Source organism: Ambystoma mexicanum, chromosome 14 (genome assembly GCF_040938575.1).
Source record: "Ambystoma mexicanum isolate Mex_15411 chromosome 14, UKY_AmexF1_1, whole genome shotgun sequence".
Classification (NCBI taxonomy): Eukaryota; Metazoa; Chordata; class Amphibia; order Caudata; family Ambystomatidae; genus Ambystoma; species Ambystoma mexicanum.
Genome location: NC_090940.1, coordinates 534,492,882 through 534,515,647, shown reverse-complemented (window position 1 = coordinate 534,515,647; position 22,766 = coordinate 534,492,882). Strand labels below are relative to the sequence as shown.

The 22,766-nt window shown below is 47.0% G+C and overlaps 1 protein-coding gene across 4 annotated transcripts in view; it reads left to right on the top strand.

Annotated features, from left to right (window-relative positions):
• The window catches only part of WDR25 (WD repeat domain 25), an 825,376-nt gene that overhangs the window by 567,823 nt on the left and 234,787 nt on the right, over nt 1–22,766 (top strand). For all 4 annotated transcript variants that reach the window (XM_069637777.1, XM_069637775.1, XM_069637776.1 and 1 more), the window contains one exon: nt 13,614–13,761. In XM_069637777.1, the coding sequence (XP_069493878.1) occupies nt 13,614–13,761 (148 nt within the window). The remainder of the gene's footprint in view (nt 1–13,613; nt 13,762–22,766) is intronic.

Genomic DNA, 22,766 nt, shown 5'->3' with positions numbered 1-22,766 from the left:
CCAGTGAAAGATTTCCTCACACAGTTTGTGGAGTAAAGGATTCTTTATTTCATCTGCTGGTTACAATGTACCCCAGTCCAGTCTACAACCTTGCTCTAACTGCTACAGATTCATCACGTCAGAACTTGTTGCCATTCTACATTGCATATTCCTATTCCACATTCTACCCTCAGTAATGTATATAAATAAGATGATACAGATACCCTCATCAGGGGTGCCCCGACTCGTTCTTGCAAGCTCTCATTAGGGTAATACCCAAGGAAGGGAGAGATCTCAAGTCCTGTGGGTCTTATCGGCCCATCTCCCTCCTTAATATCGATGCCAAAATATATGCTAGGGTTCTCACTGCTAGGAAGGAGGGGCCCATGCCTCAGTTGATGTACCCAGACCAGGTGGGCTTCATCAAGGGCCGACAGGGGGCGGACACAATGAGGAAATCCCTGCACTTAATACACAGGGCAGCTGGGAGAGCAGGAGAGCCCACCTTTCTTTCAGTGGACACTGAAAAGGCATTTGACAGGGTAGAGTGGGATTTCTAGAAAGCTGTCCTGGTTAAATGTGGCATGGGGGACAGGATCATACGGGTGATCATGGCAGTCTCTTCAGCACCCAGGGCTTTTGTCACGGTCAATGGTGGGTATTCGAGTTGGTTCAGCCCGGGGAAAGGAACTAGACAAGGGTGTCCCATTTCACTGACCCTCTTCGCGCTTTCCCTAGAATCGCTAGCACAGAGGATCAGAGGGGAACCTAGAGTCGAGGGACTCTGTGTGGGGGGCGCAGGAGTATAAGGTGGCATTATTTTCGGATTATCTGCTATTTCATCTGGTGAACCCCCTAGTCTCAATATCTAAGGCGATCCAACTGATTGAGCAATACGGCATCATATGGGGATTCAAGATTAATCTGTCCAAGTCGGTCCTCCTCCCCTTAGACAAACTCGAGATGGTGACATACCCAGGTTCGCACCCCTGGGAGTGCAGATCAGTCTGGGGCCCCTGAGGTACCTGGGGATCAATGTAACTAGGGACATTGCAGAGTTTTTTTGAGGCCCACCCACCGCTGTGCCTCCCCATGTCTTTGGTGGTGGTTAACGCACATGCCATCTCTCCCTTCTCTAAGCCTCTGCATATATGTGGTGGTGAGGTCCGCGCTGAGCGATATGTCTCTAGAACGTGGCAGCCATCCCCGGCCATCTCCCTTTAGTCCTTCCATTGCTTTACCCCACACTGTGGCTCTATCGGGCTTATCCCTCAGGAATGGTGAGAGGGCCTCTCCCCTTCATCTTCCTCGCTCCCCAACAAATTGCCAACAGACCCTGTGTCCCCATGGTCACTGATATAAGTTATTCATAGCGCGCCTGTACACAAGTTTTTCTAGGTACGGCAAGACAAGGAAGGGGAGGACAAAGGAGAACAAAACAAACTATCCTACTAGGCCTTGTGTCATTCAGATTGTGCAAGTGCAAGAGGAATATTGCGCACAGTCAATATTGTACTGGAAGCTAACCCTCGTCAATACTGTGTTTCCCTGCTATTTTCCCCCTGATTGACTGCCTACTTCCACACTCCCCCCCCCCCCCCACTCATGGAGAGATCGATCTGATCTTTGTCTATCCATGGGGTAACCCTGCAGCTCTTCCTGCTTCTGTTTTGTTCCCCTCTCGCTTGTGTCTCCCTTTCCTCATTCCAAACATGCTAAGCCCATCTTTACTTGTGCTTCCCTTAGAGTGCCCACCTCCTCCTACTTTCGTCTGCACTCCCTAAGGAGCCGCTCTACTTCTAACTTCATTTTCTCCTTCTTTATCTGCACTTGCTTTTCCCTCTGTTCTTCTGCCTTTCTCCTCGCCATGTCCTCAAGCTATGACTTCTCACTTCCCACTCCTTTTGTGCTTATATCTTCTGTTTCTATCTGCACACCCTTTTATTCTCTTCCCTCTCTTCGCTTTCCCGTCTTTCTACTTCTTCCATTATCGCTGCCCACTCTCTTGCCTCCTCTGTGCCCTTATTACTTACAACTTCTTTGTATGCGCCTTTTGTCCTGCGACCTTACCATCTAGTTTAAGCAATATCTGCCCGCCTACCCATTCGTTCGGGACTATCGTCTCCTGCCCTTCAAGGTTTCCCCCTTTCCTTTAACCTTGCCTGGATCTCGCTGCACATCCCTCTATTCACCCTGTGTTTCCTTAGTTGCTTGCTCCTCCTTTCTTTGCCCCTCCCTTTTACTATATTCCGGAGGTGCAAAAGTGGGATTGGTGTACCCTGCCGCTGCTCTTAATTCCCTCAAGGGGTATAATCCCTGTTTCCCTGCTGCTGCTTTTTCGCTCTCTGTTTGAGGAGGAGGAAGCAGAGCTGAGAGGAGCTGAGGGCCAATTTACTCCCCGCCTCTAGCTGGTTCAGCATCCACTGTTGCCGCGCCATGTTGCCTTCGCATCCTGAAACATCTTCCATAACTCTAATATGGCCATTCATTTGCTCAATGTCTTCCCCTTGTAAGCCTCATGTATATGCACATGTAATTGTTGCTGCACACATTTGTAGAAGCTCCCCTCTTTTGGACACAGCTTTGGCAATTTGCCCTCTGCCTGTCCATTCTGCGCTATATTTACAGATCTTGTCCTTACAGCGTGTCAGGGATTTATACATGTGTTGTAGGGATATGTCCCTCATAATTGTACTTGGGTACATTATATCACTAATTACTTGGCCCCAAATCGGGATTTTGATACTTCCACCTTTACCAAATACTTATTTCAACCTTAACCTCAGGCTCCCAACCAATACCACGGGTGTGCTCCGTGCACTGCCTGTCTGCAACTCTCCGCCTCAAAGTCTTACCAAACAATTATGCGCATGCGCTTCCCACACCCCGCCCCAAAAGTGCCATCATTTTTCCAAACTTCAATCACAGTTCACATCCACCCAAAGAGTCCTGCAACCTTTGTGCACCTTCAGTCCTACACAACAACCTGACTAGTGACATCACCTCTGCAGTAAGGAGAAAAAAGAGAAATCGCTGATACCTACCCCTCCAATATGCTCACCTAAACGTTTCTCGAAAACAATGATAACCCCAACAAAAACACACAACATGTACACAGCCCTCTTCCTGCCGTCCTACCAGGGAAAACCAATAATTCACATGCTCAGTCTGTACCTATAGCATCACCTTCAAGACTTAACCAGAAGAGCACCTTCCACGATACAAGAGAGGTTCACTTGCTAAGCCCTATATACAGGGATACCATCATCCATGACCCAAGCTACAATGCCCAACCCAAAGGAACTCCGATATTTACATAATTCTGTCATTCGTAACCTTAAGTCAATCGTCTAAGCTAACCCCCAAAACTGACCACCCTAAGACCGAATATTCCCTAACCACAAACAAAAGTCGACCAACAACACTGCTTCTCACCCGTAATACTCCAACAGGGACACCAATCAACACCAGTCCAACCCTCTTGGTTTGCTATATAACTGAGTCTATACTTACACTCTGTGATCCGCTGAGGTTGCTCGGCCACCAACACTCGCCCAACCTGCCATTCCGCCTCTGCTGTCTGCTGGGTGTCCCACGGAAAGCGGGCAGGAATTTCTCCAAGGCGGTTCCTGAGCACCTCTTCAGAGTTGCTGGTGGGTCACCCCACAGCCTTCTAGGCGTGTAACGAGGCGAGGTGGCCTTGTGCCGATCGATTGTAGTGAACCATTGTAGTGAACCATCCTCTGCTACCAATTTGTGGTATGCCAGAGGAGTGGGGAGTTTGCAACAATATAACATCACAGATGAGCAGAGTCACTTGGGGCCATCAAATTCCCCCATGCAAAAACGGAAGACTCAGCCATGATGCAACGTTTACGGTCTTTAATTCTCCAATAGACCAGGATCATACAGAAAAACACAAATCTTCAGTAACCACAGCTCCTGAGCCTGTGACACCTGGTTTTGTACCCAGATGACATCACAAACATCAGGTCCTCCCCAAAAACCTACATGGTATCCCCATTGGTTAACTCGGATCTACTACCTATAGAGACACCATATATTAAGGTTTCTATTGATCTTCGCCTGGGACTTCCCCCAAAAGATTGTCTGTTACATTGTTGCAGTGTCGCAGGAGGACCATTGGCCCGTGCAAAATCTTATACCACCCCATAATTGGAGCTTTTAGATTGAATGGAGTGGGTCCTCCCATGCTTGGTACCTTGTTCTGTTCAGAGATCAATGCACCTTTTCTAGGTAATGGGAAGGGCTGTATATTACCCATTGTTATGATATGATGTGGCATTTATAACGCGCCTATACACAAGTGTTTCAAGACGCGACAAGGTAAGGGAGGGGGAACAGAGGGAGGACAGACAACGATCCTGCTAGGCCAGGTGTCATTCAGATCACGCAAGTGCATGGGCAAGGGACGGAGGAGAAGTGCAGGCGGGGAAAGGGGAGAGGACAGTGCAGTACATGGGATAAGACAATAAAAAAATAAGTAATAGTACTCCTAGCAGGTGGCAAGTGGAAGGGTAAGTGCAGACGTCCGGTGTCTAGTGCTAGAAGTGAGACTGTAGGGCTACAGAAAACAGTCACCAAGTGCAGGGTTTGCCAGGAAGGCAGTGCAGTAGAGCGAAAGGTGGGGCGTGGAACTGGGCCCGAGATCAGCGGGAGGCCAGATAACCAGTGCAATTCCAGTGTCAGCAAGGAAATTAGCAAGGGAGAGGGGGAGAAAAAGCAGACGCAAAGAGAAAGGTTTTGAGGTTCTTACGGAACCAAAGATGATTCTCCTCAAGTTTCAGGGAGACCGGGAGGCTGTTCCAGAGGGAGGCCCCAGCCGAAGAAAGTGATCTACCGCCAACTTGTTGCTTGGAGAAGCGACTGATCCTGAGGGAGTTGGTGGCAGAGGAGTGAAGAGCTCGACCAAGAAGGTATTTAGGAAGAGAGTGTTGAAGGTATTGAGGCCCCAGGCCCCAGAAGGCCTTGTGGACGATGCAGAGAGTTTTGAACTTAATCCTCGCAGCCCCTGGGAGAGAGTGCAGAGATTTCAGTCCTGGAGAGATACGATCCTTGGGCTTGAGGCCAAGGACAAGTCTCGCAGTCCTGTTCTGGATAAGTTGCAGAGGGCGAAGAGTAGAAGCAGGCAGATTTAGAACAAGGCTGTTGCAATAGTCCAGCTTGGAGAGAACCAGAGCTCTGGAGACAGTGAGCTTCTGGGAGAAGGAGAGGAAAGGAAGAATACCTTTGAGGAGGTGCTGCTGGTAGTGTGACTTCTTAGAGACGTCCGAGATGTGAGTAGAGAAGGAGAGTGTAGAGTCGAAGATAACCCTTAGATTTTTTTGCCTTGCAGGTGGGGGCAGGAAGGGGGCCAAGAGAGGCCGGCCAGAGAGCTACAAGAAAGGAGGGAGCGGGAGTGCTGATGAGGAGAATCTCAGTCTTACTGGCATTAAGGCAGAGGTCATTAGCAGCACACCATTCCTGGATAGCAGACAGACAGTCAGAGATGAGGGAAATAGAAGAGGAGGAGGAGGCCGAGGGTAGCCTGAAGATGAGCTGAGTGTCATCCATGTAGCACTGAAAGTTGGGGCAGAGAGCAGCTATGCGATGGCCAGGAGTGCCAGGTATTGGTTGAACAGCCATCGAGAGAGGTTGGACCCCTGGAGGACACTACAGGTAGAGAAAAAGATGGCAGAGAGGAAGGACCCACATTGAACCTGGGAGGGTCGGTCGGAGAGGAAAGAAGTCAGCCACGCCAGAGCCTGACCAGTGATACCCAGGTTATCACGGAGACGGTTGACCAGGATGGCATCGTTGACAGTATCAAAGGCAGAAGAGAGCTCAAGCAGGATGTGTCATAAACCCTGGCTCCTTACCTGATTCCTTGCCTGATTCCCATCACTTTAGGGCCCCTTATGCATCCATACCCTCTTCCACTCAACCTGGGTGGCAGCGGTTAGTTACCTGTTTACAGCACTCACGGAAGCGGACACATGTCAGTAACCATCATCTTGGACGTTTACGTCCGTTTCTCCACTGGCAGCTCCCTTGGCGTTGTGTCACGGGTCGTGTCGGATGCCTGCCTCGATCAGTTCCGCGACCAGTTCCGCATCACGTGACTCGAAGAATCAGACCATGTGTTGCTGTCGTGATGCCCGCTCCCGTGGAGCCGGTTCAAGCCCTGCGTCCCCGAAAGCGGACATCCAGTCCCCAAGGAAGGACCCAGCAACCCCATATAGGGGCCCTTTGGACAGTGTCCTGGCGCCTATGGCGCCAGGCTCATTATGGATGTGCTTGGGTGCACTTACCTGATGCAGACCATGCTGCAGGATCCCGGCCTCCTTGAGGCCTGAAAGGAACTACTTTACCTGTGGGACTAATTTACCATCCGGGCGTGGTCGGGGAAGGATACATACCTGATTGGAGGAAGGATACATACCTGGAACTTCTTCCAAGGCTATTTAAACCCCACCCGAACAGCCACACGTGCTTCGCGTTGTTCTGCATCTAGCAGCTGGATGCTCACCGTGTCTGCTCCTGCATCCTGACTTCTGCCACGCCTGCCAACATCCTGGATCACCTGCAAAGGAAGAGAAGAAGAGAACAGAAGAAGGAAAAGTCCTTACCTGCTAAATCCGCATCCCGGAGGCATCTCGGCGACAATCCTGAAAAGGAAGACTTTTATTTAAAAAGCTCATCGCGTCGATCGCTGCAGCACCGCATTCCCCTCACCTTTACTGGGCGCCTCCATGTTCAGCAGCGATCATCCGGATTCACAGTCACGCCCCAGCGCCTAGGGAGAAAAAGACCAGAACAAAAGGTGAGAGAGAGAAGGGAATAAGGAAAGCTAAATCTCCATGTTAAGACTTACCTGTTGATTCATTCCCTCTTCATTTTGGGTCCGCTCCGCATCCTGGCATTTCCGGACCCCGGCCCCTAAGGGGAAAAAAAAGACATCGGCGTTAATGAGCGAATGAAAAGACATTACCAAAAAACGCTCATTAAAGACTTACCTGATTTCTACAAGGATTTCACCTCTCATCTCGGGTCGGTGCCTGTTCCCCGGCATTCCGTACCCCGGCCCCATGGGGAAAAAGACACTAGCATTAGTACATTAATGCATGGACACAAGGGGAACCTCTTATCAAAAAACTTACCTGGAAGCCAAGCAAGTTTGGTTCTCACCAATCCGAAAATCCAGTGAAGTAACTGGACACCAACGCGCCCCTGCATCAGAAGCAGGATGGAGAGCTCGTCCTTCCAGACCCTAAGGTGAGACGCTACGAGGAATCACAGAAGGGTTTCGAGGAGGGTGAGAGGGGAAAGTGGGAGGCTGATTGCATTACCCCGCAGACAGTTAATCCCATATTTTCGCCTACAGAAGGATACTTCTGCAAGCCAGATTTGACGGCCCGGTCCAGTCCGTCTTCCGAAACCTGCTCATCAACTTAGAAGAGGTCACAGCAGCGCCAACCAGGCCAGCGCCTCCGTGGGAGTCAGGTGAGCGTTACAGTTATCACCACAAGTCACATGACACAGAGAACTTGATTGCGTGATAGAGGCATGGATCAACTGATGACAGGGTAACGGGATAAAAGCATTGAGTGCGCGTCTTTCCAGCGCTTCACAGCTGTTCATTAAGGCACTGTTTGGCGTACTTTCGTTTTTCGACTCCCGACCCTTTTTTGACCATGGAATTTGCTTAATGGACTCCTTTGCTACCTCCTTTGGATTGTTTGTCTCCTGACCAGTACTGACCTCGGACTTCCTTGCCTGGACTCCTTTTTGATACTCCTCTTCGGATCGGCTTCTTACCTGGTATTTCTTTTTTGGAACTCTTGACCACGGAACACATACGGATTGTATTGGATTGCCCTTTACTGATACCTATGTTTCAAGTCTTCTTGCCTGCTGCACCAGCAGCCCACTCACAGGTATTGGTGTGTGACTTGCCTTCCAACAAGAGTGGGTTTTTAGCCCATCCATTCAACTGCTGGCGCATCTGGTACACACTGAGGGTGCTCACAGAACGCCTTCCACATTGCTCAACCCAAATCCACTAGTTGGTTGAGGCCCCATCTTTTGCCCATCTAGGTAAACCCTGTGTTGGTTAGACTACTTGCTTTCCCAATCATTGCTTATTGTGTTTGGTGCTAACCACTTGCTTCCTTTCAGCGGTTGGGGTTTCCGGCGTTCCTGGTTCCTGACATTCAAGCACCTAATACCTGTGGCCTCAAGGATCGGACAGGGAGTTATTCTAGTATCTCTCTGTGTGGCACTTGGGGATGGAGGCTTTCATAATCTTCACGACTATCAAGTTCTAACAGGATGAGGACGCAAGGTGTGTTAGAGTCAAGGTTGGAGAGCAGGTCTTCACGGATGTTCAGGAGAGCAGTTTCCGTGCTTTTGGCAGCTCTGAAGCCAGACTGATGTGGAGATTAAGCTAGGAGATGGCCAGTTTCTCCAGGAGCTTACCCAGGTAGGGAGTGATGGAGATGGGACGATAGCTAGCTGGGCAGGAGGGGTCGGCAGAGGGTTTCTTAAGTAGGGGGTGCACAAGGAAGTGCTTCAGGGCGGATGGGAAGACTCCAATGACGAAGGAGTGATTGCAGAAATCAGCCAGGGCAGGATCCAGGAAGTCAATGTGGTCCTTGATGGTTTGCAGGAGTTGCACTTGGCTTTGGGCTTCAGGCGGATTCTCATGACAGGGGCAAGGATATCAAGAGTATCAGATATAGCAGAGTGGAGCGTGGAGAGGGCTGTGTCAGGGTGAGAGTCAGCCCGAGGAGGAGGGGGATGAGGAGGTGGCAGCGAAAGCCTCAGCTGACACGCGCTTCATGGGTCGGATGACCGAGAAGGTGGGTGGCAGTGATGGAGCTGGCTTGGCCTGAGGGGTAGGGAGGGTGAGGTGGAGGAGAGGGGAAAGTGATCACTCCGGGAGAGAGGAGTGGTGAGAGGGACAGAGAGGGGGAGGTCTGAAGAGATCAGAACATCCACAGTGTGCCCTGCAGAGTGAGTTGGGCCAGAGGGGAGAATAGTGAGTGAGAGAGGGTTGAAGAGGTCGCGAAAGAGTCCAGAGGGAGGACAGGAGGCGTCAAGGTGGATGTTGAAGTCTCCAAGAAGGGGGAGTTGAGTAGTGGAGGCCAGGAGTGAGGCGAGAGGTCAGTCCACTCAGAGAGGAAGAATGCAATCTGACCAGGTGGCCGATAGATAGTAGCCACTGTGAGAGAATAGCTAGGGGAGGGAGAGATCCTGCAGGCGAGGCATTCAAAAGAGGAGTAGGCCTGCGTAGGATTGACAGAGGCAGGAATCCACTCGGGGAAGACCAGGGCTACCCCCCCCCCCACCACCAGAGCGGTTGGCCCTGGGTGCAGAGAGGATCTTGTAGCCGTCAGTTAGTAGCGTATCAAAGCTTGTGACAGAGCTGGCCATAAACCATGTCTCGGTGAGACCGAGGACATCAAGGTCAAGTTCTTCCAGAAGGTGGCTGATATCAGAGGAGTGTTTGACAGCAGAGCGAGAGATTAGAGTGGCAATATGGAGAAGGTTGCCATCCTTGAAGTACTTCCGGGGAGTGGTACAGATCAGGGGTACGCCCTGCGCAGGTGTAGGAGGAGCCCGAGAGGGGGCGGGGAGGGGAAGGCAAGATAGCCAAGGAGACGGCAGAAGGGGGAGGCGAGGTAGTCAAGGAAAGGGGAGAGCGGACAGCTGGAGAAGAAAGAAAGTTGATGAGGCGCAGGAAGCGTCTGTCAAAAAGGTGAAGGCTGGTCTGAGGGCCTTGGACAAGGACCGTCCCATTAGAATAAAGATTAATGATGAGCTGAGAGGAATGGAAAGATGCCAGGAGGGCATCCCACCGGGTGCCACCATTAATGGGAGAGGAGGAGAAGCGGGAGAGCACAGAGACCATATGAAGGGTCCATAGGTCTGGCGAAGGCACGTCAAAGAGGATGTCGCTGAAAGTTTTCTTGGAGGAGGCACTGGTGTAGGAGTCGGCGATAGGGAGGCCTGGACTCCTTCCTACCAGATTTAGTGAGGAGAGCAGGATAGTCAATAGAGAAGCAGTTTGAAAAGATAGGAGAGACAGAGAGCACCATAGAATAGGTGGGAGAGGAGAGGAGTGGGGTGGACGGGAGAGGGGAGGACACTAGAGAAAGGTCCCTGGCGTAGGCAGACAAGACAGTGAGAGGCAAGCGAGTTGAGCAATAGGACAGACGGCAACACTCTGGATGAGAGTATTCAAAATGCGCCGGATTAAGACAGGTGGGAGGGCACACCTAAGTTTGGGAATCAAAATAGGGGAGAAAAGGCCAGGTTTTTTCACATTGCAATTTTAAATACTGATACAGTGCATATTATCACAACTGGCGTCCACTGCGGACACCTGCAGACACAACAGGAGGAGCCGCTACAGTGGGAACCGCCCTTTGCCTTAGGGGTCCTTAGCTGTGGGGCTGCTGGGCAGGGGCTGCCATAGTAACGCCTGTAATTAGGGTAGGGGAAGGGTGGGACAATCACAGTGCAGTGGGAGGGTTTGGGAACACAAGGAAACACAGAAAGGGAGAGGAGGGTCACGGGGAGCACAGCAATGGAGGCAGTAGGGGAGAAACACCAATAAAAAACACCAATTGTTGCCACTCGTCTGATCACCTAGCCTGAGAGAGTGCCTTCAGGTTGCAGGTTCGGTGGACAACACATGGATCATTTCACTCTGCTTCGCTGGGAACAGCTTCTCTTCCCACAACGAGTAAATGGGCATTGTTCTGCCCTGTGGTGTCATGTGTGAGAGGATCGCAAAATGAAGCTCTTCTGTCTACAATTATGAGCATTTTATTCGGAATCCTTGCAGGTGGTTTGCTGCCTCGGGAACCAGGAATTTTCCACCCGCCCTTGTCCTTGGCTGCGAACACCAGGTCTGCACTTCGTGCTGCAGGACCCTTGTATCCCCTTCCGTGGATCTGTGGTCTGTGTTTCCAGCCTTTTTCTTCAGTCACCCTACTGGTTGCCTATATGTTTCTATAGATTCTTAGGGTTAGTTACCGTAGACCCCCATAGGTTTCTTTTGTTTTCCCATGGTTCTTTATGATTAGTTGCAATACATCACTTGCAAGCTTGGTCCACGTATACTTTGCTATCTTGTGTTTCTGCTCTGTCTAAAGAAAGGAAAGGTTCTTAGTGGTATATAAATGTATTTGTAGCCCCATCTACAGGAGTTCTAAGCATGTTATTCATGTCTATAAGTAATAGAAACAAGTGTATGTCTGTGTTACTTCATGCATGAGTGCAAAACTGCTTTATGACTAACGCTGCTACGTCATGTTATCACTATTGACGTCATTAAGGTTTGATTTTGCTGTCAGTCGACCTGGTCCATTGATGAGACCCGTCTCCTTGAACCCATCAACCGGTTACGGTTTGAATGGCTGTCTGAGAGAATATCTCTTGTCATATCTTTGATATACTGGCGCACCTGGTGGCTGGCCAAAGAACAAGTTACACCTTTCATTCTTCATTCTACGGCTTGACAAGTGCATAGTGGACATCAGGGCCATTCCAGGGACCCTACAGCAAGTAAAGCGCAGGGCAGCATGCTTGCTGTGTTTTGAGTAACTTTCTTTACTGTGGAAATGTTACAAAGTGGGCCGCGGTTCTTTATTTTTTTCTCATTCAGTGAGGAATTTGATGATGGATGGGACACAGGGGTAAAACCTATATTAGGAATGGTAATCGCCATTATGTTGGGTCACTGCCCTTGACACATTAACCAAGATCCTCCATCCCAGGCCTGTTGCAGTTTCAAAAAAACATTGTAGTGTTGGCTGGTGGGGAAGGGAAAGGGCCGTTGGGTGTGATATTCTGGTCAATTGCCTGACCCTTGTATTGGGACATGTCAGGTAAATGGCTCTGGTGTTAGTCCGTTGTCTTTCGTGATGTGCCAAAATCTTTGTGTGTAAAAGAGGGGGGCAGTGTTTCTGAATGTCCTGCATGTTAGGATGGGGAAAAGGTGTTGAAAGACCCTGAGGACCTCCATCCAGGTGATCCTCCCTCACTGGTCCACACCAAGGAGCTGGATCAAATAGCGATGCTAGTGTCCTTGCCACCTGGATGACAAATCCCTGGGGACTAGTAAGTGAGACACATTCAGGTTGCTCACAGTGTATATTGCAAATAGAGCGGCCATTTTGAAAGGAGACTTTCCCAGCCTAACTCAATGTGGAGTGGAGTTTTCTTTCATGAAGCATTCGACACACTGCTATTTGTTACTTATGTTCTCATAATGTGCAGTTGCAGCACTGCATATTGCAATATTTTCCTCCTCTCTTCTTCCCCTTCATATTGCTACTTGATATTTGTCAGCCTCTTCCCTTCATCTTGTAATCCTTTACTTTGCTCTCCAGCTTGATGTTTTAATGTTGGACTCCTTAAATTCGTGCCGCAATGTTCTCCTTCCCTTCTTTTGTGTAACTGTCTCTCCCTTTTATGTCTGCCTGCCTCTCTTGCCCTGTACTTGTTTCTTTGAATTTGCGTTGCTCTCCTTATCTCTCCCTTTCCCACTCTGTTGCTCCTAATTTCAGTCTCTCCCATTCCCTTTGTGCCAAATCGTGTGCTCTCACTCTTTCTCCTATCCTATTCCCTCTGCCTCTCCCATCTCGTCCTCTCTGCCACCCCCTCACTCTTTCGCCTTCTCTCTTTCCTCTTCTTCTGTTATTCTCTCTGTCTCTAACTGTCTTTGTCTCGCTCAGCCCCTCTCTGCATGTGTTACTGACTCTTTTCTCTTGTCGTTCCCTCTTTTTCACTTTTAGGTCCACTACAAATATTATACATTTTTATTTTTATCTGACTGATGGCGCAGCCCCAAATTGACAGCTGCTGGCTTGTACATGGTAGAAGGCTGAGGAGAGTGAGTGGACTAAGTACTGCATTTGGTAATGCTGTGCTTCTTGCATACATTGTTGTCCAATGTAGCAAATTACATGGGACTGCAGAAAGATCTGAATGCTGCAAAGGGAATAGTGCTTAAAGCAGGAGGAATACAGGGCTTGCTCTTGCAGTAGAAAAAGGTTGGCAATTCCCTTAAGTAGTGAAGGCATGCTTTAACATGCATCCCATCTTCCCAATACCGGAACAGTGATGGGTAACCGAGAATTTGGTGGCAACCCCTTGCAGTGATGCGAGCATTGCAGTATTTTAATAGATAGTTGGTGTTTGCTAAGCGATGCCCATTTAATGACATCATTAAAGAGAAAATCAATCGGTTACCTGGGCATATGAAAGTAATACATGTGATAAGGTGAATGCCTGGCAAATTCCTTTGCAATGTGTTTTGAAACGCCCAGACTATTAGCAATCCCATTGATTGTAGTTCTTGGCAGCCAGCTCTTCGAGGCCTTTTTAAGGGGCTGGGTGGCTAGGCTGGGGAGGGACATGGGATCAGACTATACGTGCCAGGACCCACTGGGTCCAACCTGAGCAACAACTATGCAAATAAGTATAACACGATGCGGTTCCCCATTATTAAACTGAAAGATGTTTGTCTTTTTCATCTTAGCTTGTACATGGACTGTTTGAGGAATGCAGAATTGCAAATCTATACATTTGTATGTACATTGAATTTCTTTTCTATGTTTAAGGTTTGGGATGCTGTGGACACCGGCAGTTGTTTGAAGACCTACTCTTGCCACAGTGGTGCGGTGAGGGATGCCCAGTGGTCCCTTTGTGGGAGACAGATTCTTAGTGGCGGCTTTGATTCTGCACTCCATCTAACAGACATTGAAACTGGTAGGCTTTATTGTTACTATTACTCTGAGCTCCGTAATGAAATGATACATCACTGTTCTGTTATGGCCCTGGATTTAGACTTTGCACGCCTGCCATTGGCACCCAGACACACTGGCTGATCTGAAAGGGAAAGGGAAAGGGAAGGGCTTGGGGGTTGGAGGAAGAGGAGGGAAAATGCAAGATGGCTTTGCTGTTGTTTTTTTAGGTGCAGACTGGATGTACCCCGAGTTCTGTCTGCACGTCATTTCTTAGGTGTTCTATGCCTGGGGAATAGAGGCTTTGGTTTCCAGAGGGGACCCTTGTTTGCCCAGGTTGCTAGAAGCACCTGGCTAATGGGATTGGGTTGTGGTTTGTAAGCTTCAGGCCTTAAAATGTCCACTCATCACTAGCCATTGTCGAATGATAATTCAATCTTGGTAGGATATTGCGTGCTGTGTGTATGTGGTGAGCTGGCATGCATGCCAGAGGGCAGGTTGCCGCAATTCCTGGCTGGTTGCTTCAAATTTGAGAATGTGTACCCCAGTAAGGTGGATGTAGTGGTGTATCGCTGTCTCAGACGCTCAAGAATCGGACACCTCTCCTGTGTCTGCGAACGCTACTACACACAGACGGTGGCCATGACGCCAGTTGATGCCAAGAAAGGCATTGCTCTAGGTCTGTGACGTGTAGTCCCTGAACAAACCTGGTTTCTCCCAGTGGTTAGTGTGTTTTTTCAGTGCTGACCTGCACATAAATGATGTCCCATCACCCAGCCGACTCTTTTCTTGCTGCTGCTGAACTCCCCACCAATCTCTCCCTATACCCAAAGGCCTCTTCGAGTGCATGTTCCTTGGAAACGAAGTACAATTCACCTTAAATGCATTCATCCACTGTGCCAATGCTGGTATCTACATTTCCGGGGCAGTAGTTTATTTATAGATTAACCTGCTTGAATAATTCCCAGTTGTCTGGCTGGTAATTTGTATGTCAATGTAATAGCAGAACATTAAAAAGACATAAACACATCGAAAATTCTTTTAACATTAAGCCTATCTACCTCATTTTAGTCCTTTTCTCTCCTGACCAATGAGGTAGTTACGCTTAAGCTCCACCCAAGGCAACCCTCTTTTGATCTTTCAACGCATGTCCTGTGCTAGATATTTGAAGCTTTCTGACCCATGTCCGCTTTACATGCCATTTTTTTCTCCATTGGGCTACTTTTTCTGCAGTTGTGAGTCTGTGTACCCTGCTTTAAGCCTAACAAAGCTTCACATCGAGATTTGACTCCCGTTGGCTCCTGCTTTCAAAGGTATCATCCGTCACGCCCTTCACCACTCCTGTAGTTGTTAGTAGTGCAGATAGTCCTAAAATTAATCCTTGTATAAGGATTGTGAAAATGTGGGGAAAAAGGTTTATTTAATAGACCCACATCCTCAGTACTGTTACTATCTACACACTCATAAACCTGAGGGTTGTAGGATCTGCAATTTTTTTACTCTGAAAAGGCTTATGTATAGGAAGTGGAAACTTCTACTCATTCTGAATGTAAATAAGGGATTTTCCTTGTGAGAAATGTATGAGAGTGTGTTTCTAAAGACCAGAAACTCAACCTTATCAGAAGAGGTGAGCTTCTTTCGTTGAGTGTTCCCATTACTTTGCTAAGGCACGGTCCCCATACAAGGAGACCAAGTAACTTCCTTCTCAGGACCTCAGAAGAAGGCAACATCCCCCATAAATAAGGCCAATGGTCATGAAAGTATGTCAGACGAACCAGGGCACTTCCCATTAATGACATATAAAGTGCCTGTCAGTGGCCCACCCGTCTACTATTAAGCACTTCGTCACTAAACAAATCACTGTCAACGGCTAAACTGCTTGGATTGAGAAGCACCCACATACGAGTAAACCTCCATTGATCAAGAAGCATCCGTCGAAGAGTATGTCGCTGATAACCAAGAGACACTCGTCCATGGCACATCAGCCCTTCTGCGACATGGAGCCCATTCATAGAAGAACCATCATTGACAACCACTTTGGCATGCCACCAATAAGGCTGCCACCTGTCGGCACCACCTCCATGTACTGGTAATTCAATGAAGCTTTTGTCAAAGGGATTAAACTTAATCACATGTCACCGATTGATAAGTCATCAGAGTTACCAGATGTTATCCTACAGGGCGATTTAAAACTTATCCCAACCTGAACCAGTTTTCCCCTGAGAAAGGAGCTCAGTGGGTTCCCAGAGTTCCCAATTAAAAAAGTTATCTTAATTTTATTTTAGGCCTAAGTGGTTACACAGTATTTACAGTGGTGCATATATTAGTTAAAGCGTACAATGTGGAAACCCGGTGCTGGCAATCCCCGGCACTATGATATTGGATCTAGTATATCATCAACAGTTGCAGTGGTTTTATTTCTCATATATGTATGGTAACCCAATATATCTTGGGGGTGACAAGGCCCGGAACACAGTGGTAATGTACAGCTCTTCTTTCTCATTTGTATAAGTTAATTCACACAGCCATGTAGTGTGCATGGGGGACCCGTTTTGACTTCCACCCTGTTAGGATACATTTCCTAGCTATCAGATATGATATCATATGATAGGTTATTTATAACGCTCTTAATACCCAGAGGTTTCTAAGTGCGGACCCGGGGAACGAACCTGTGTTGCTCCGTGTCGTCTTGCTGTCAAGCACGTTGCCCCTGAGCTATCCTCCCGAGCCAGATTGAATAGCCTGCAGTTCTCTGTAGGACCAGATATACGGATCATCGATGCAAATGTCATATTCAGATAAATTCCTCAAGGGTCTCTATGCATAGTGCAAAAAGGAGGGGGTACACGGGACAACCTTACCGTGTGCCCTTACCTAACTAGTTAATTGAAGACAAAACCCTGTTGACTCGTACCTTGGCAAATGGGGTGGATCACAAGAGTCGGACACATCTAATGAAAAAAGGTCCCAGTTTGAAAGAGTCTAGCTCCAAGAAAAGAAAATCCCAGGAAACCGAATCAAGTTGCGGCTATTGCGTTTACTCGAGGATCAATTTGCAAGAGTATCGCTAATAATCGCAGCAGGTTCAAAGCCGTCTACCTAGTGGGCACGAAGCCCGATTGGTCCGGATGGATCAGATCCGGCATCTGTGGCAGCAGTCTAGTCATGAAGAGCTTAGCGAAAATGTTGGCATTGGTCTTAATGAGGGACAGTAGGCAGTATGACCCCATCGTGTTTGGGGGCTTATTCAGCTTTACCAAGACCATTATGATGGCCTCCTGCAACGTAGGGGGCAATATACCATTGGCCAGAGACTCATTCCACACCTGCAGCAGCAGCGGTGCAAGAATGTGTACATGCTCCTTATAGAATTCAGCCACCAGCTCTTCAGAATTTGTCCTTGCTAGTTTGTGATAGCGTTGGTAGGTCGATGCCAGCCAAGTATGACTGATTCTGAAGCGGTCTTTGGATCTTTTTTTGAATATAAATCTTCATAGAACCTGGCAAAAGGCTTTACATATGGATGGCGTGTCCGTACAGACTTTGAACTCCCAATGTTTGAACACACACAACCATCATGTTGCCAGTTCATGAGCTGACGGCCCGTGCTAGAGCTCTGCCTGGCCTATCGACCTCTGTGTATCTACGTGCCTCTGCAGACCTACTCTTCTAGAACGTTTCTGGGTCCGCAAGCTCGCAGAACTGTAATCATTCAGCCTTAATGTCACCTACGAGGCCTGTGGCATGTGTGATGCTGTACCAATTTTCAAGATCACATATTCTGACCTCATGCATGTCAAATTACTTCCGTATCATCTTCAGCACGCCTATGGACGTGGTCAGCACCACCCCTCTAATATAAACTTCAAATGCCTCCCATAAGGGAGAAATTGTAGAGACCATCAAGAGTCTTAAGAAATGAAGCATCCAACAGTGCTGATAGGGCACGCCTCCATAGGGGGCGGGGAGGGTGATCAGCTCTTATTTTTAGTTTAGTGACTTACGGGAGGGGACATATTTTTAATCTTTTTTTTTTCAGCCTTATATTACTTTTTTAACATTTTGGATGACCATTTCTTCTTTCATTTTGACTTCCTTTTATGACCATTTGGTCTACACAGTAATGTATCTTTGCCACTCTTCAGTGAGTGTAGCTCCATTCTTCTTTGACCATTTTAAAATGGCCGTACTTTTATCTAGTAATTTTAGTCCTTTCTCTACTGACTTTACAGTTATCCCAGTCCTTTCTTTACTGACACTACCCATGATCCTCCATGGCGCATGGCGTTTCCATGGCTGCTATGGAAGGACGCAGAACCGTGAATCCGATTCAGCTCCGAAAATGGATCCCCGTACAGATCGTTCTTTCCTGCACTCTAGGTAAGCGTCTCCACATTTTCACTTATGCTAGACACTATCCGTCTCTAGGATATTTCACTTTTTAAACCACATTCCCTTACTCTGCAGGCGCCTTTGCACGCTTGTTGCAGCGCTCACTGTGACCTGGACTTGCCGTCTCTACAGCAATACTGCTGAATTGATATTCCTCCACCTGTCTACTGAGCTAGACGCACCATTGAGATACTTGTTATAGCAACTTCTTATTTATTTACCAGAACTGTCTGTGCCAGTTTCATTCGCTGACCTCTTGATCCATTTCCTAAACCCATATACATAGATTGGACTTCTGAATGCTGCCACCATTCGCTGGCATGATATTGAGTTATACCGTGACCCTTTCACCGCTCGTCTTTATTTCATCACGTTACATTTTTTGGTACATCTATTCGTTTAGTTTCCAGTTAATAGATTTGCTCATTAGTTTTTCGTTTTATATAGACCCTTGCTTTTCCCCCCTTCTTTTGATTTATTTTCAGACATAGCGCGTTGTGCGCGGCTTTCTGAATATCGACAGTAGTCATCCCCTCTTAACACTTTGTTTGCTTGAGATTGGAACCAGTAATATACACGGTTAATTAAATATTTCTTCTTTATATTTCTTTTTTATCATTCCTTACTCTATTCAATATTCATGCTTCTATAACAACCCATTGTTACTTAAAACCGGTGACCCTGAAAACAGCAATTGAATGACTCTGTTGCCAGTCCCAAGAATGATGAGTACCCAGCCAATGTTCATGTTTTCATGAACAACATTATACTAACCTAATCACTATATAAGAATAAGTTAAGTAATTTTGAATTTCGGTTAACGAGGAGATTCAGTATTATCAAAAGTCATGGAGTATTACATATGTACATTATGTAACTATAATTCACTGAAATTGAATAATAGTTTTTGTTTTTCACAAGCAACTGAATGAATGTTTTCTCTTTGTGTTAAGAATCCAATTTGGGCTATATGAAGAAGAGGAAAGTATCCTCGAAACGCGTCGCCAAGTGAATTGGACTCCATATGTATACATCTCTTTCTTCAGAAAAAATACTTTTTCGCTTTTCATTTTTTTTCTCTCCAAACTTGATGTGATCTTTTGATACCATTTGTGCTTCTTTATGTTGTAAATTTCATGTCGAAAGAATTGAATCACATTATTTGTGATATAAAAAATGTTTTTGTATAATTTTGTCTATTGACATTTCTTTTTATGAAGTATTACTCCTTAAACATTCTGTTGATGTATAAAAATAACAGTATTGGACTTGATCCAAACACTCAAAAGTGCAGGGGATTGGAGGATTCCTAGGTTGAATCCTTTTCTTTTTTCGTTCCAGCAAAATAAAGTTATGTGATGATGATGATAGTGCCTGACTGTTAAGTACAAGTTAACTGGAGCTTCTCCATAATATGTGCAATGGCTCTAGTGGCACTGGGCCCTATATTTTACTAGTATAGCTATCCAGCTAAATGTGGAGGATCGTATTGAGTCACCCCCATATCATCAGGCGGTCCGTCCAGGTGTCTAGAGTGGCCACCAGTTGCTTGTACAATTTTGGGTCAAATTTGTTGGGGCCATAAGTGTTAATTAGAACCATGTCAGGGCCCACCATTTTGCCTGGCAATAATACAAATCTACTGCATGGGTCAGCTACTGAGTGGGCAAGTTGGAAGGGGAGCGAGTGATGGATCAGAATGATTATGCCTCGTGCTTGCGACAAGCATTTGGTGTAATACCCATCCCTCCCACCCCCAACATGTGTAGCGTCCAAAGCATGGGTTTCTTGTAACATCACAATTTGGGTCAAATGGTGATCAATATAGGCCACCTATTTCCTGGCTTTCACTGGGTTCTGGATACTGTGTACGTTCCAGCTGAAGAATGTCAGTGGAACAATAAGGTCACTGACTGCATACCAAAATATTGTCAATATTTTGGCCTGATGTCCTAGGCTGTAGTGTCAAGAACATGAATGCTTGTATTGTGTACCACCATATCGATGCAACTTTGAAGCTTAGTCCAAAACCAGTGCCCCCTACCTACACTGTCTACCCTAACAGTGAAACCCATACCACCCACAACCAAACAATCAAGTATTGAAAAGTCATGGTCCGCATTGCAAGCAGCAGACAGCACATTAAGCCTTCTGCACATATGCACCCAACAATTGAGAAATATGAAGCACTGTAAGCAAAATGCTGATAGTTGTAGGGCAGCAATATTAACAGCCCGTTCACACACAGCACAGCAGTTCACCTTTGCCCAGAGTCTGGACCAACAAAAGGTAAGGATTTCAGCAACACAGGAATGGGTTAAATAATAGCCAGTGCGGTTCATCATCTTTTGGGACCACATAGTCTTCCCTAGATTAACCTGACATTGATGGCCTTCGTTCTGACATGTAGTCAGTCTACCACCTCTACTAGCGAATGCAGTATTGCGCCCCACCTCCTGCTTCCCCTCCATGGCATGTATGTGCCGGAGGAACGCCCGTGCTGCGGACGGGCCCAGTGTCCGGGGTTTGGGTGCCACAAAATACCTGTATTCCTGGATTCATTACCTACTCCAGGAACACCCTTTGTAACCTGGCTCCTCCCAGGTTCCGTGGCCTGCCAGATGGAAAAATGAGGCACCATCCCTGAAGCCAACCCCCTCTGATAGGAGAGCATCTTTATTGGGCCTCCTCTGCAACGCTTGTTCATTGGTACGTCACAAATTGGATAGTCCTGAACTGCTAGAAGCTCATGATCCGGATATACTGTGCATCACAGAGACATGTCTAAATGAGTCATCCACTTCAGAGTTGTACCATGCTATACCCACATCTTTTACTATCCTGGGAGCTGATAGAGACTCAGTTCATCCAGGAGGTGGGGTGGCATTTGTGTTTCAATGTAGTTTCAAATGCACAATCATTCCTACCACCCTCACTATTAAAATGGAGTCCTTATTGGTCAGGTTGACCTATCCACTACCATGACTGTTTATTTCCTGATTGTCTATCGACCTCCTTCTTATGATTATTCTTTTTCAGTGTAGCCACCATACAGCTGAAATGCCCTCGCTTATGTGACTTTAATCTGTGGGTGGATGATTTCATGGACATTCTGGCAGCCAATCTGCTTAGTAAAATGATTGATCTTGGGCTGGAGCAATTTTCTTCTGGCCCTACTCACCTACAGGGACATACTCTGGACCTTGCCTTTGCAGAAGCTAGCAGCATGAGGATCCACTTTGCTTTTCCTATGGAATGGTCCGATCACTATATTATCCCATTCAACTGTCTTATTTTGACAGCTGTTACAAGGTATCTCCCTGGTCTTAGACTAGCCGTGCATGGAGTCGTGTGGACCCTAGCATTCTGGCCACCTCTATTTCTACTCACTATAATCTAATACTACTTGCACCTGCGGTAGACCCTCTTTCTGCTCCGCAGGGGGCCTTTAGTAGGGCCTCCAATGAGTAGCACCTGATCGATGGCGAAAGTAGCCTGTGCGGCGCTCCGCTCTATGTTTCACCTCTCAATTGAGAACTCTTAAGCTATAATATAAACAGGCAGAGCGGGCATCGTGATGTGCCTATCTTGAACAGGAGTTCTCTGAGAAACTGTCTGTTTGGCTTCTCACAAGGCAATTTATGAGGCTAAGGCCTCCAATTTGTCTAATCGGATACTAACTGCTAAGAATCACACTCGATAACTCTTTGCAGTTACTCGTGAACCATCGACACCATCATCGCCAGTATTAGCTATTGAAGCTTCTCAAGTTCTATGCGATGCTCTTTCTGACTTCTTTACCCAAAAAATTGTTGCACTTCAAGTCAATATTTCCGGTGCTGCACAGACTCCTCTCACTACTTTAATTCTTTACAAACTACGTCCATCAAGGTTAAAGACCAACTTTTGACGTTTCATCCGGCCACCGAAGAAAAAGTTCAAAAAATCATTGTGCAACTTCACCTCTTGATCCCATTCCTTTGAAAAAGATTAAGTAACTGGGTATTGATATTATTCCAATGCTAGCGGCAGTTTAGAATCATTCCCTGGTACCAGTTTTGAATAATTCCCTGGTACCGGGGTCATAACATCTGATTTGAAGCATGCCATAGTCTCCCCCATCTTGAAGAAGCCAACACTGGACCCACAAGTTCTTGAAAACTTTAGGCCAATCTCTCTTCTCTTATTTTTGATGAAGACACTGGAAGCGCAGGTTGTGCCTCAGCTCTGTTATTTCCCTGAAGACTCAAGCATCGTGGATATTTTCCAGTTGGGGGTTTGCCCCGAAATGGGTACGAAATCTGTGCTTGTCTCTGCCATTGATGACCTTCCAATGATGGTTTTCCAGGGAGTGGTAGACCTGATCCTCCTGTTAGACCTGTCCGCGGCATTCAACACGATTGATCATCTTGTTTCATGTGATAATAAAAAAATTACATTATAACAAAAAACGAATTTAAAAGAATTAAAAGAATTCTCCCCAAACCCCCTGTTTTCTTTGCTTTAACCCCCCGCACCCCCTGATCCCTTACCCCATATATACCTTTTACAGAAAATTCTATATGTATTTGTTAATATTAATTTGTTATTAAAGTGATTCATAATTCCCAATTCTTTCAAATCACTGTATACCGGAGA